This window comes from Sardina pilchardus, chromosome 6, assembly GCF_963854185.1.
Source record: "Sardina pilchardus chromosome 6, fSarPil1.1, whole genome shotgun sequence".
Classification (NCBI taxonomy): domain Eukaryota; kingdom Metazoa; phylum Chordata; class Actinopteri; order Clupeiformes; family Clupeidae; genus Sardina; species Sardina pilchardus.
In genome coordinates, this window is record NC_084999.1 from 29,871,619 (window position 1) to 29,887,282 (window position 15,664).

At 43.7% G+C, this 15,664-nt stretch overlaps 1 protein-coding gene across 1 annotated transcript; it reads right to left on the minus strand.

Moving 5' to 3' along the window:
* Nucleotides 1-2,204: 2,204 nt before the first annotated feature.
* Nucleotides 2,205-13,517, minus strand: akirin1 (akirin 1). The gene is made up of 5 exons (XM_062539342.1): nucleotides 13,149-13,517; nucleotides 5,387-5,533; nucleotides 4,112-4,246; nucleotides 3,075-3,146; nucleotides 2,205-2,819 (listed from the first exon to the last, which is right to left on the minus strand). Exons 1-5 carry the CDS (start codon nucleotides 13,351-13,353, stop codon nucleotides 2,809-2,811), a joined length of 570 nt encoding a protein of 189 aa, XP_062395326.1. The 5' UTR covers nucleotides 13,354-13,517; the 3' UTR covers nucleotides 2,205-2,808.
* Between the last annotated feature and the right edge of the window lie 2,147 nt (nucleotides 13,518-15,664).

Consider the following 15,664-nt stretch of genomic DNA (forward strand, 5'->3'; position numbering starts at 1 on the left):
CAAACAGGCCATTCAGTTAGGAAACCGTTTTGACTTTTAAATTGATCTGGTAGACAGGAGCGCTCACTTACAGGGCCTTTATGGTAACGGCCAGGCCTATTGGAGTAGTATAAAAGACATGTGCTTGTTATGTGAACTCTCTCGAAGACTAGATTTCTTTCGCTTTCCGATAGCATATTACATGTAGGCCACACAAGCCAATACCTGCTACTGTGGCATCACTCCGACTAGTAGACAGACAGACAGACGTGGTGTCACTGCACAGTGCACTCATCTCAGCTGATGTTCATCAGATCACATTCCACCAGTGTTCTCATAGCAGTGACAAATGTTTCAGTTTTTCAGCTCCCACAGCCTTGAACAACGTGTGGCTAACTTATTTACAGGCAGCCATGTAAATGACTCTATACCTAGCAGCAAAAATGAATAGTAGCGACTGCAAAGTGATAGATAAAAAGGTAGACAAAAATTCAGGGTATCTGCACATTTTTTATCAACAAATGTAATGACTTTTAAGACCTTTTTAAGACCTCTAAGAATAAAAATTAAGACCATTACCACGGCAAAAATATATATAAAAAGTACGCTCTAGGCTGTTCAGTTTACCAAAGCACATTTGTATTTGAGTGACAGTGCAAATAGTGCACGTCAGGCAACTGCCTTCTCAATACTACAACAATACTGCTGTAAATAACGTACAAACAGTGTGTAAACAAATCAAGTTGCAAATTACAAGTTTAAAACAGTTAAAAAATGGACAAGGCTCCCGACTAACTTTTTGCGTTGGTTGCACTGGTGCGCCTAACTTTTTTTTCAGGTGCACCAGCACAAAATGTAGGTGCACCCACATTTTTCATTGCATATCTTTCTAACAGCAAAAGGTCACATTTTTATCGCACTCCTTTCATATAATGTGATTGATTTTTTATAAATATATTTGATAAAAAATCATTCACATTATATATATAATCATTCAAACTAAATACCCCCCCCCCCCCATTTTTCTTCCCCTTTACCTTCTATATACTGACATTTCTGATATTCATGACTGCACACTTTATGCAGATTATATAGCCTACTATTTGTATTAAACTCTAGGCCTACCTCTTTAATTCAGCTGTCTGATTGATGCCTCAAAATATTGTAAACAAAGTAGCATAGTTGGCTAGCTTATCATAGTCTACTGGTTGGACTGTTCAGTTTCCCCCACATGTGTTTAAGTTTCAAGGTAGGCTGATACTTTTTCTCCTTGGGACAGGTCCTTTTAGTCTTGGAGTTAGAAAACTTTGGTGATGAGATGATCACTCAACTTGAATGCAAGAGTTTTAATAAAATGTGCAGCATGCTGCTAACCGGATTTCATAATAATTTAGCTAGTCGTCATTGCTTTATTCACGATTGTGAATGTTTTATTTGGATTAAATGTGCATGTCGAGGGGTGGGTGTCCATTGAGCGCGCACGAGAGAGAGAGAGAGAAAGAGAGAGGGCCAAGCCGAGGAGGTTTACAGTACTTCTATATTGTTTGGTAAAGTTGCACGCATAGTCTTCTATGAAAACAGGCGAAAGAAATGTATGCTCTCACCCGAAAAGCGTCAGGTGCACCATTGCAACCTCGAATATTTTTCAATCGCATTCTTAAAAATCTTGGCTCGCGTCTGCCACTCTGAAACACTATCTCCGTCTGTAGGAACGCACACGCTACTTTTTACTGTGTTGTTATATTGTAACACCCACAATATTTGAGTGTGTCTACATTCGCAAAGCTGATGAAACGGACTCGGCACGACATGAAATTTAAGACCTCATCATCGGAAATTCTAGAATTCAAGACATTTTAAGACCTTGAAAATCCAAAAAAATAAATACGACTTTTTAAGACTTTCTAAGGACCCGCGGGGACCCTGAAATTATATGCCAGGGGGTCTCATGTTTTTATGGCCTGATATTTTAACTTTCTACAATACCCTCTTTCAATGAAAAACAGTTTACACATAAATGTGAAACCTCAATAAATTGAACCTCAAACAAACATTTTCATGAATGACTACTAAGTAACAGCTACAAGCAGCAGTAATAACTGGTAATTTTAGTACCAGTTCTAGATGGGTTTGTATAGCATTGAAATGGTCCTGCTTTACCATTTTGAAAGTTTTCAAACACTGTATTTACCTTTATTCAAAAACACGAGACAGCACAACATAAATAAACTGCAGAAACTTTATTTGTCAAAAAGGAGAGAAAAAAAAGAAGAGATAAATCCACATCCTCAGGTAAAGACTTGTGAAAGAAAAATGGATGGATAGAGAGGGGGGTGAGATGGAGAGAGAGAAAGGCAGGGTTTGGTTACAGCAGCTGCAGCAAGTCAGTGGTTGGTATACAGAGCCACCACATCAGCCAAGCATTTCTACAGCGCGCCAGAAGGGACAGACACAGACCTGATTCACTTTGGGTTGAGAGAGAGAGAGAGAGACAGAGACAGAGAGAGAGAGAGAGAGAGAGAGAGAGAGAGAGAGATAAAGAGAAAGAGAAAGAGAGAGCGAGAGAGAAAAAGAGAAAGATAGAGAGAGAAGATTATCAAAAATTGAAAATTTACATTTCTTTAAACTTTCAAAGGGGTTTAACTGTCGGGCCAAAAGTTCTGACAAGTCCTCTGGGGATTTAAAATAATAAAAAAGTGGATTAACAATGGCACCCAAGAATTTAAAATGAAAATGAAAATAAAAAATAAATGGGGAAAGGAAAAGCAGCTGGTGTTACAGCCACTGTGTGTTATCCAAGGACAGACTGGTACCAAGTGAGGAGATTCTTCAAGAGACATCTACAAGATATAAAGAGACAACACAGACACATTAACCACAGTGGACTAATTATTAATTATTACTAAATGAAAATGTATAACTACATGAATGAAGGCCTGACGTGTACTGAACTTCTACAAATAAATATTCATACACAATACTATATTAACTTATTTGAATTCCCAGCACATTCATGGCATCTCTTTACAGCTGATTGTTGTGTATTGCTTGGGGCTCTGATGGCCATCCTAGAGTGTGTTCTTGTTTGTACTCACAGCTGGCAGGCCGGGCGCCGTATTTTCGCATGATCTGGTCTTGCGTGAATTTCACAAAGGATTCATATTGTTCTGTAGCAGTGAGGGAAAAAAAAAAAACATTCAAATGATCAAAAGGTGGAAACAAGTATTTCAAATACATCTACAGTGAATATAAACACCATATTTGTCATGAGGGCAATAGCATACACTATATAACAAATGTTTGACATCCCACAGAGGGAGGGAACGCCCTCTACTGGTTGTAATGCAATAGTGCACAGGCCTATTTCCTGTGGCTGCAAAAGCCATCTAATAGGGGGTAGGAAATGTCTGCCATTCTACCTGCATTTACATGACGAAGACACCATAAAGTCTCCATTACAGATCCCTCACAATCACCACAAACACACAGCTGAGTTCTCAATAGAGTGAAGGTGAAACGGAGAGAAAATGGCTTCCATGTTGGCCACCATTTAAGCTTGCTTTGGTGAGATTCTGTTCTCCTAAGGATGTCTGATATGTCTGTGAAAGCTATTAACGTACTTCACAGAGGAAACCAACTGACAGATGATATTGTGATTAGATTTCATTTGATTGAATCAGAGTAGAAAGAAATTGTGAATCACACTGAACACTGTATAGCAGCTTTCCATATTTGGAGAGATTAAAGAGCTGTTACAAGGAAGGAACATGCATTTTTAACTGAATACAAACTATGAAGACCTCTGTGTAATCTATATTTAATGCCCTCTATTTGAGACACACATGGGTATAGTTGTGGGGGAAAGACATTTCTGAATACTGAACATTTCCTCCACATGTTTGTAGTTAAATGAGAGCAATAGCTGACGGAGGGCACTGGTAATTGGACTGCCTTTAAGCATTTTAAAGGAGTTTTGAGGGAGCCTGGGAGAACAATTTCAAATGTTAACCTTAAGGACTTTCACCGTAAAAGGTGCAGAATGTGGTTTCAGACACATCAAGTAATGATGAAGTATTTTCCAGCACAACCCGTGTGTTGAGGTGTTCCTGTTCCAGACCTGGAGGCTACTCACCTGCGAGTTTTGTGTTGAGAACCTTTTCGTACTCTTCACGGATCTTCTCCTCGTGGTCCTTTAGCAGGCGCTCACACAGGAAGCCCACCTGTCGCAGCGTGAATGACGGCTGATCTTTCTTCACAGACGAGGCACCTACGCAACACACAAACAAACAAACAGTAAATTAACCAAATCCACTAAATGCGCCCCCTACACAGACATTTATTGTAGTCACTGCTAAGGTGTTTGGTAGAAGCTTTTGTATAAAAGCCACTTTCAAAACAAGCAGACCTGTGTCCCAGCGTCACCCGCTTATATACACACACACATATACAGAAACAGAGTGCAGGGCCGTTCGGTCCACAGTGTCCTTGCCATAAATAGATGTACACAGAGAGGCGATTTATTGCCTGCTTTTTGTCATCTCGTGCTGCAGCAACAGCAGTAGCAGCAGCAGCAGCAGCCGCTCAGCTCAACTCGGCTGTCTGCTGCAATGAGGCAGGTCAGATTCCAGCCATGAATCTGCCCCCTCCAAGATCCCCCCAGCACATGCTCGCGCCCTCTGCAGCTGCCTCCTCCCCGCTCCACAGGCCAGGGAGCCCAGGGCTGTGAGGGTGTGTGAGGGGGGACTTCAACTGCACACTGAGCCTGCTCTGGACAGGAATGTGTGTGTGTGTGTGTGTGTGTGTGTGTGTGTGTCAGGTTTACCTACCTCGAGTTGCTAGTTCTAATCGCTGAAGCGGCCAGGCAGCTACAGCACTACACTCTGTAGAACTGCACTGCCTGGATGCTCTAACTGTTGGCTTCAGCAACTCAAGCTAAAACCGATTTCTCTTTAAGCCCAATGGTCATGAACAGATTAAGACGATATTTCGATTACTAAAAACCCTAAAAGAGGGGTGACATATGCCTGTATTAGACAGACTATGGGCACGCAAACGCACTAGTTGGAAAATGGCTTTAATATTAATTTACATCTACGCATTGTTCATGCACAGAATTTCATCAATGGGCAAAAGCTTTGTGATAATGAAATCCTTAAATGGATATGAGTAGAACCCAAAGAAGCAGGTTTTGCGTGCATCGCTGACGGAGCAAAAATCAGTGCAAAACCCTCAAAACAACAGCGACTCTGATCTGGTCAGTTGCACCTATTTTGCGGTCATGGATGAAATTCTGGGACTGAGATGATCGAGCTTGACATATTATTAAAGCACACAGCAGAAGCTCCTAAGGACACACCAAAATGTGTAGTTGAGCCAGTCCAGCTGGCTGGCTGGCTGACTGACTGACCTGGGGGAGAGCTGGGAGGCATGAGCGCAGGGTTGGGGCTCTGGCCTCCACTGGAGCTGCAGGCTTCGCTTTGGTTGAAGGCCCCCTCCAGCTGCCGTCGCCTCTGGTAGCGACTATACTCCTGACGAATGTTCTGGAAGATCTGCTCTGTTTGGGGAGAAGGAGACAAAGGAGGACATGAGATGGGTGAGAAGAGAAAAAAAGACAGATTCAAATAAGTAGATTGACTACACAGATTTAGTGCAAATCATAGTCAGTGTAATCAAGTCAGTGAGATGACAGGAGGTCAAAGTGCATCGCATACTTCATTTGGAGAAGAGTGTCATTGTGGAGTTCCGTTTTATTGCAGTTGCTGAGCCATGGCACAACGCAAGCGGTGGACTCAACTGATGCGCCCACAGGGCACTTCCTGTCTTCAGCTGAGACGGGGTAGCTGAGGCAAGAGAAGCAAAGGAGACGCTCTGCTTTCCACTTCCTCTACAACACATGCTTGCCTGCCACCGTGACGCAGTTCAGTCTTTTGGGCTGCTGCAAACGCTAGGCTCAACACTGCACACTGGAGACTACATACCCTGTGGTCCTGTGGATCAACTCTACAGAGCGACCGGTAGAGCGAGCCAAACCACCACCCAACTTCACTCACTCAAGACATTTCAACCATAATCGATGACTTTAAGGTTCTAATATAGCTAGTTTCCTGTAATAACCTTTCACATCATACAAAGTCACACACATGGGTCTTAATGATTGAATGGAGAAAAAAAAAAAAAAAACATACATTTGTATTAGGCTCAAAGCACTCGTCAACACCATTTTTGGGAGGCTTTTTGGCTTTTTATATCACTTTAATGTGACGTCGGATGAGATCGGGAAATGGGAATGTAAACACCAAACACCAATTTCAACCCTATCTCCCCTCTGTGTGCATGCCACAGAGTTGCTCCTTTACAGACATGAGCACATTGCGTGATTACTTTCATCTCGCAAGCTCAGGAGTCAGGACTTCTTCCCAAAATGACAATGCAAAGCAGACATTTGTACTTTCGTTCCTCAGTGGTGAGCGGGGACTTGGGGGATCCAGATGGGTAAAAATTTGGTTTTACTCAACAAGCTGCACCATTCCACATCACATAGGGAGTTCTGAATGGCTCACTGAATCACACGTTTCAAGACCTGGGCAGCCCATAAGAAAATGTGAGATAAACTGTTCACAACATGTGATCTTTAAGCTGGATACAAGCCAGGACCACATCATAGAGAGCAAGGCAACCCAATCAGGCCTCTTCTTAGGCCTTATTCTTTGGGCTATGCCATGCGTCATGTAGTATTAGCCTCAATATTTCAATTCATTCTTAATGCATTTATTATTTAGGCACAAAAGGGGAGAGGGGGGGCTGAAGAAGTGTAGTGAGAAAGAAACTAAGTGAGACGGAGATATAGCGAAACAGCTGTGCACACACACAGCTGTGCCCACAGCCAGTCTTCGACTCACTTTCCACCCCCTCTTTCGATTCGACCCCTCTTTTTTTCTCCTCTCCGCCTTTCAAAATAAACATGTTTTGTGGTTTCAGGGGTAAACCCTGCCCCTGAATCAGTGGCTTTAAAGATAGCTTGAGAAGATGTTCACGGGGGGAGGAGGGGGGGTGGGGGGTTAGAAAAAGAAAAGTAGGTCACCTGAACGAACCTTGGATCTAGGGACTTGAGAGTGTGTGTGTGTGTATGTTTGTGTGTGTGTGTGTGTGTGTGTGTGTGTGTGTGTGTGTGTGTGTGTGTGTGTGGTTTTTTTTGGGAGTGGGGGTCCAGTCTACACGGGGCCTCTATCGAAAGGTGGCGGGGCACATTTATCTTGGGTGGGAACACTAAAAGAGGGAGGCCCACGCTCCACACGTCACTGGTGGTGGGTGACTAGCAGGAAACATGCACGGGGTGGGGGAGCAATTGACGGCCTCAGATGTCAGATTGCACAGGAAGAGGCGTTTTAATGACAGTCGGCTGAACGCATCTAGAGATCAGCTGTGGCCAGGTACCACAACTCTGTTGTCAAAACAAAAGCAAAACGAAAGGAAGAGACCGTATATTCTGCCAAGCAAACAAAGATCAAGACAAATCTGTTTTTCATATTGAACGACCAAAGGACTCAAGATGAAGTCATCCATATTGCAACAAAGGCATCGGCCATTTCAGAACTAGGTCTTAATACTACAACTGCATGAGTGTACATCAAGCACACAAAAGGAGCTAATTCATTGAGCAGCATAGCCGTGTGCCTTACGGATGTGCAGAGTTGGCGAGGGCCACTTGATTGACAGGTCCTCCCCTGCTGCTCAACACCCCACCAACCGCCCATGCCAAGTCACTGGAGTTCAATCGGGGGGGGGGGGGGGGGTGTCGCCTGGCAACAGTGACCTTGCAGTGGCAAAACCAGGCGATCAATCACAGATATTTGCTGAAGACAGGAAGTGGGATGAGAAAAAGGGTGAAAGTTCTGGACAGGCCTGCAGATGAGACCGACCAAATAAGCAGACAGACGAAGGTATGAAAGGAAGCAGAGTGAACGAAACACAAACACATACCTATATACAGACACACACACACACACACACACACTCGCAGAAGCGACCGATTTGGCTTGAGGGGGTGGGGGCACAAACATGGTGGCAACAGCCTGACTCATTTCACCCTTCGGTGCTGATGTACACTGCCAGGACTTAGGGCTTCTAAGCTCACAGGAAGCCCATTGCCCAGAGGGTCAACCCAAGTTCTTTCTCCCTCTCCCTCACACACACAGGCACGCACACACACAAGAGGAAATAACCTCCGACAGGATTTTTCACTACACAGAGATTCTCAAATCGTGAATCAGAAGCTCCCAGAAAGAGGAGCAGTGAGCCAGGGCCAAACGGGAAGTGGGCTGGGATTCTGGGATGGGGCTCAGAAGCGGCAGAGATGGGACATGACTTGAGAATTAAATAACACAAAAGGCGTCCCTAGGCTGTTGGCTTTGTGTGGCATGCTGCTGTTGTCAGCACTCTGGCAATGAAGCCATTCAGGATATGAATGACTTGAACAACAAAAAAAGCAGCACAGATCTTGTATCAACACGATATTTTAGGAGACTGAATTCGCAGTGAAAGCTTACCGAGGGCGCATTTATCAGGCTGTGCCTTAAAAGGGCTGATCCCTAGGCAAACTTGCCACGTCTGATGCTTCAACGACAACAGCGCAACTCGACACAACAGCAACTGACGCATCACCAGTTTAACTGACAACCTTTGAAAAGAGAGAAAGGTCTAGTGCTCAAAGCTCTGCAGAAGGGAGAGCTCCACAACCTTCACAGCTCATATGAATAGGGAGGTACAAAGTGAAGACACAAATCACACAGGAAGCTGACATGGAGCGGAGAGATGAAAGGAAATAAACTCAGGTCTGCATGTTGACATCACACCGCTAGGCCAAGAGAGACGCATAAGTGCTTCAAAACATTATTCCCCTGGCCTGTCTGCTTTGCTCAGCTGTTCTTCAGAGCGCGCTGAGTAGAGAAACATGCTTTATAAACAGGTATATGCATGCGTCAGAGGCTTGATTGGGTGAAGGAATAACGAGTGTTGCATTCCCTGGTTGTTGCCGAGGCCCCACAACACAAATCCCACAGGCAAGGGGGGATGGGTGGGGGTGATGTCTGGATGAGATTGAGTAACTGCCACAGGCATGTGGAGGTGTGGGAAGGAGGCAAGGTGTGACCCGACACGTGAGCCGCAAGGCAGCTCTGGCAACGCTGGGCTTGGGCTGGGTGAGGGGAGAGGGGCTTGCATTACGGAGTCTAGTCACGCTGCAGCAGGAAGGCTGGAGCCAGTTCTGACAGTCCAGTCAGAGGCTAATGATAGTGTCAGTTACTGAGTCAATTTCTCCATCAACTGTCTGACTGACCACTAGCGAGGGACGGACGGACGGATACAACACAAGCCACTTGTACAAGGCAAACAGCAGGGGATTCATTTTCGGGAGGGGGACTGGACATGTTTCGTGGGTTTGAGGGAACTTGCAGAAACACTGCAGTCCTCTATGGGACACAAACCCTCTCCGCCCCCGCCCCAGTTTAGAGGGGTTTAGTCGGCAGAGAGCACGTCGGCGACCAAACTTGGCCAAAACCACTGCGGAATTACTGTCGAGAGAATGAATGATGAAGCGTCCGTCTGCCGAACAGCAGGACAGGGCTGCCTACTCCCCAGGAAGAGCTTGAGATTAGCCAAGTTTTAGAGTGAAAGCAAGGGAGGTTCATTACCTCTTTCATTAGAGACAACAAAGCCGGCGAGAACAGCTTCCCTTCCTTTCCCGTCTTCGGTCATGGCAGTTAATGCCACTGACGACACCTCCAAGTGTGACAAATCTCGCATCGCAAGCTTTCTTTACCGTTGCTTGCCCAATCACATTCCCAGTCAATTTAACACTTGCTTCTTCTGCTCGCTCAAGGTGTGGAAAATAAATGATTGTAGTCACACTGATCTGGACATCTCTGCACCTCATCTACAAGTCTAAAAAAAAATCACAGCTTTTGTTCTGCAGAATTATCACTCTGTCGCCAAATCCTATATAAACCTACTCATGTCTTCTTTCCCACAACACCGGGAGGGGCAAACAAGACAGAGCCAAAAGAAACATCAGAGCTATGTCCCGTTGTACTTTCACTTGGCAAACATTTGCCGTTACCACACAGTGCGTGCCCAGGGGTTGGCAGGCTTTTTGGGCAGGCTGTAACAGACCCAGGCTCAATTCAAAACGAGGCATTCTCTACCCACCGCACCAATCAAGACAGGGACTTCCCGATTCTAGCTGCTTGCTGAAATGTGGCAACAATGTTTGGCAAAGCAGAGACTACAAGATTTGGCCTAAGAGTGTCAAATGTTAGCATTCCAAGTGGCTGGAAAATCCCAGAAACCCCACAAAGTGAGACAAGACAACCAAGGAAGTAGGTGAGGGCGAAACATTCCTTCAGGATTAATAGAGTCTCTCTTTCCATCTCTCTCTCTCCATCTAAATGAGAGGAAACAATAGCAAAGCTGAGAAAGCCACTTTAGTCCGTGTGCACAAAAGAGAAAAAGGGAAGTAACAGCAAGGAGTAAAAGGAGAAGTATGCAGTGCCTACAACAGTCCGGTATATGTGATTTTGAGTGTGTGTGTGTGTGTGTGGGGGGGGGGGTCTGTGGAGGAGGTGCCCGTCATTAATACACTCGCCAGAGAGATGATGAGGATGGGTGAGCTGCTAAAACAAAAGACTGATTGTACTACTGGTGGCCTCCTCCACACACACACACAAAAAAAACATGGCCACGCTCACTTGTAAGATTTCTTGGAGTCATTAAAATGCCACACATGTCAGAGGGAGCAGGGGTGACACACAGACGCACACACAAGTCAAGAGAAAGCAATGGAATCTTTAGATAGAATGAGGCAGTGGATGTAGGAGTCAAAGGGAAAGCATGCTCTGGGACTGCCATTTGGCATAAAGGCGTGGAGAACAGTAAGGATTATAGACTGTAAAAACCTGACAAAAGGCTAGTTCCAGAAGAGCTTAAATCTTACATTTTAACCTGTCCACCTCTATCCAGATAGGTTGCATGATTGTTGAGTGAGGGTTAGTTGTAATTAGGATTCATGTAGAGCACGGATTAGTTGCCGTCAAATAGCTCAACCTCCGCGGGAAAGGCGCATAATGCGCTTCGCTGGATCCCATGAGAGATAGCCAGGTAATTATCTCTGGTAGCCGTGCCTCACACCAAACCCATTCAAATCCGACAGAGGGAAGCTTTTCAAATGGGTGGGCTGCAGCAGTACGAATAGAAAGGGAGCACAACAATGCCTTCCAAGCAGGGAAAAACGAGAAGGTACAAAACCCCCAGCCCTTTCCCACACCAGACAATACCCATGCAACAGGGCACACGGGTGGGGGAATAAAGGGTTGTGATTTCCCTCTGGTTGGTCAATGGCTGTTTGCCTTCCAAACTTGAACAGAATTTATAAAAGCTTTTCATCAATTAAAAACATAATCAGATTATACAGAATGTACAGATTCACATTTAGTATAAATTCTTAGCAGAGACCACGAATGGAATGATGACTGGGTGGAGACGAGCAAGAACTGCATATAAATATAGATATGTACATAATATATTTAGGGTTAACTCGAGTAGGTCATCCAATCTTCTGCAATTTCACTTTGACACCTTCCAATCCCAAACCTGACAAAAGTGCGAGATAACAGTCGTCAGTTGTTCTTACTTGGCAAGTAGACAGCCAAATTGTCTAGCCAAGAAAAGCTACACACGCTAGCTAGACAAGCTAAATGACACCGATGTGTATGCTAAGACGACGTGAATTTAAAGAATATTTTATTGGCGAGGCAAAAAGAGGTAACAACCACACGACATGTTGAAGCTACTTTTTTGGCAATCCCAAAACAAAACCTAGCCTCTCCACAATCATGCAATGTGGTTCAAAGAGTAGCCTAGAATTTAAAATGCGACACACGCCGGCATGAGGAGGAGTCTACACCCAACCCCCATCGATAAAGCAGACACAGTGGCTAACATGTTGTGATACAACCAATGTTAGCTAGCGACTCGGTCCCTTAAATGCCATCAGGTCAGAGACAAAGGATCATCCGATTCTCAGAAACCTGGACCAAATTAAATAACACTGACAAGATGTGCCGTAACGAAACCACATTCAACACCCTGGTGTGACCCTCCTTATTGATCATACCTAATGGCGACTGAGGCATTAGCTGGCTAACCAACTTGGCTAGCTAGATACCAACAATCCACATGACACAATGTTATCTTTCCATAAACATCGTGCTTCATGTCCGTTCGCAGAGTACATATTCAGCTGCCAATTGCTTGCGTTTGTAAACTTGTCGATATTCACATAACTGCAGTTGGCATAACGATTAACGTTAAGTCTTCAGGGCGTTATCTGCATCTGCTAATCGTTTAAGTTAACATTCACGTTAATGTCACAAGGTAACACCTCTGGTAACACCACCTAGCTCGCTGGACAGCAACGCTGACCTGTCGAAATCAAAGCAACTCACGTTAACCTTAATCCAACCCTGGTTAATGATGGTAAATCGAGTATATACGTAATGTTGCAAATTAATCTTATACAGCCTCGTTTGATTGTATGTCGGTGGGCCATTGTTAGACAATGACGTTAAATGTTAACATTAAAATAGCTAAGTTGTAATGTTATGTTAAGTGTATGTTACCGTTACCCTACAGTTGGAAGGAGCGGAGCCCAATCACACTGAATCTAATGGCACATTAAAAAAGTAACGTTAACTTAGCTCGCTGGCTGAGTTTAAATTCAACGTTACGTTACCAACATATTAATGACAATGCACAGAAGTTGGTTAAACGAATGCCCGTATCCAGAGGTTGTATAATTAATGCTATCGCTAACGTTCATGTTCATCCAAATTAAGGTTGGGTGGCGTGGCTAACGTCCACGTCGTTATTGTTCGTTAGAGGGATCACTTCCTAACACACATGAACTGTACGTTATTTCACAGGGACACTTTTAGCATGCCTCTACTACGTTACATTGCCTTGTTCATGTTAGCCAACTGGTCTACATTAGCGACCGACCCCCTACTTCCTCTTGCTCGTGCTAACGTTAGCGTAATAGCTAAAGCTAGTGTTAGCTCCACTCCACCCAACCCCCTCCCCCATATCAATGTTGGTTAAAATTCTATTAAACATCTTACCAGGAGTAAGCCTCTGTTCTCCTCCCATGGTCTGCGGTGACATAGAAAGCGAAGGACTGTCTGTTGACGGCCGAAGATTGCATCTTTGAGGAGACGGAGTGCCAGGGGTCCCCGGTAATGGACTGCACCTTCTTCGTTTGGGAGACTGAGGACTGAGCAGGGCCTCAAACTCCATGGAACGTTTTAACGTTGCTCCACACGCCATGGTTGCTAAAAATTAAGTTGAACGACAAGGAACTTGTAAAGATATCCAACGACGTACAAAGAATGTCCAGGGGGTGAAATAATTGATTGGTAGTCCAAATTTCAGCGACGTTTCCACAGAACAACCACCCTTGAAGCCGGGTTGGTTTGCCAACTGCCAAAGCTTCTATCAAAATCCCGACGTCACAATGGGGGACTGTACCATTATACCAATGAGGGGAATGTAACATACATTTATTTAACTGCACTATTCATTCATTGGTATAATTGCTCACAACGGCTTGATTACTTTCAAAAATAATATATGTGAACACAACATGAATTGATAGAAGCAAGTATGCGACAAAATGTCAGCCTTCTATTTCAGGAATCATTTTATGTCCCCTACAGCTTTGACAGACTCTTTTAAATCTAGCGAACTCAAACTAGTTACAAGTTAGCTGGTCGTTGTATTTACTCAAATCAGCGGATCAATTAATTAGCTGGTTAGCATCAAACAACAGAGATTAGGCAGCTATGTAACTTTTTATGTTAAATATACATAAAGGAGAATTTCATCATTATGTCACGTGTCTAATAGAAGCGATCTCTGAAACAGTAGATCATTCTGGTTGTTTAATCAAAATCGTTTTGAACGACAGTCTGTCATACAATCTTTATTTAGCCTACTTCCACGTATTTCAACCCCATATGATTTCAACACATTAAATTCATAACGTTTACCTTCCGATTCGCTGTCTTCCTCCATGGTCATTAGCCATTTGTATAGTTTCAACCTATTACTGTATTAGGCAACATATCTAAGTAATATCTATTATATTTCCACTGTTAATTCGCACTGAAATATTTCTTGAACAACTTAGAACTAGCCTATTATTATGTATGTTGTCATCAAAGAGTATAGAACTACTTTGTTGCCATTACCATTGTGACAGTACTCAGGGGTCAAAGGTGAATTGATGCTGTTGTTTATGGCAAAGGTAGGCTATTTAGCAGATGCTGACAGAATTTTGTTCAAAGCAATTACTTAAATATCACTTTAACATTAAAATGAAAATGTTCTATTAAAATCACACAGTTCAAAAATAGACTAATATTCTTAATAGATTCAACTGAATTTAACACAAATAAATAGGCCTAAATAAATAACATTAACCTTAACATACGAGCTGTGACTGTAAGGGAAAAAAGGACTATCTTTGAATAGTTTTTTAGATGTTTTTTGAAGATCCCAAAGCTATCACTAGAATGAGGAGCATTGGGTAATTCCATAGACTGTAGGCCTATACAGTCTATGGGTAATTCCACCAATGAGGAATCATGCAACATGTGTATCTACACATCTCCTGCATATACAGTACATAGGCATAACTACCTAGCTAATGCTAATGCCATCTGTGGACAGGGAGTAGTTGACGGTCATGAGAATAGACTTGAAAGTAGAAAAAATATATATGTTAGTGGTGCAGAAAAGCTTTGATGCAGACCAAATACAAACTTTAGGCAGTAGCCATGTGTAACCCTGTCAATTCTTAAATGTGTTCCATGAGGAGCCAAATTACTCATAATAATTAATCATATCTGCAAAACATAGTTTAAAGTGACCACATGTCTGATAAGCTAGGCTCAGGCTATTAGCCTATACTATTCTTTTAACACTGGTTCAACCCAGGACAACTCTCTACAGCAGATAGGGCTGGTTTACCCAGTTTAACACAGGACAACTCAGTATTGGTTTAACCCAGGACAACACTGGGTTTAACCCAGGACAACTCTGGGTTTAACCCTGGTTTAACCCAGGACAACTCTCTACTGCATATAGGGCTGGTTTACCCAGTTTAACCCAGGACAACTCAGTATTGGTTTAACCCAGGACAACTCTGGGTTTAACACTGGTTTAACCCAGGACAACTCTCTACTGCAGATAGGGCTGGTTTACCCAGTTTAACCCAGGACAACTCAGTATTTGTTTGACCCAGGTTTAACCCAGGACAACTCTGGGTTTAACACTGGTTTAACCCAGGACAACTCTGGATTTAACCCAGGTTTAACCCAGTACAACTCTGGGTTTAACCCTGCAACTCTCTACTGCAGATACTGTAGGCTTGGTTTACCCAGTTTAACCCAGGACAACTCAGTATTGGTTTAACCCAGGTTTAACCCAGGACAACTCTGGGTTTAACCCTGGTTTAACCCAGGACAACTCTCTACTGCAGATAGGGCTGGTTTACCCAGTTTAACCCAGGACAACTCAGTATTGGTTTAACCCAGGACAACACTGGGTTTAACCCAGGTTTAACCCAGGACAACTC

Excerpts from the sequence above, each read along its gene's own strand:
- akirin1 (XM_062539342.1), bottom strand. The coding sequence starts at position 13,353 with ATGGCGTGTGGAGCAACGTTAAAACGTTCCATGGAGTTTGAGGCCCTG. Across the intron at positions 4,247-5,386 it reads GCCTCCCAGCTCTCCCCCAG|GTGCCTCGTCTGTGAAGAAA; the intron begins GTCAGTCAGTCA and ends TGTGTTGCGTAG. Across the intron at positions 3,147-4,111 it reads TCTCAACACAAAACTCGCAG|AACAATATGAATCCTTTGTG; the intron begins GTGAGTAGCCTC and ends TCACTGCTACAG.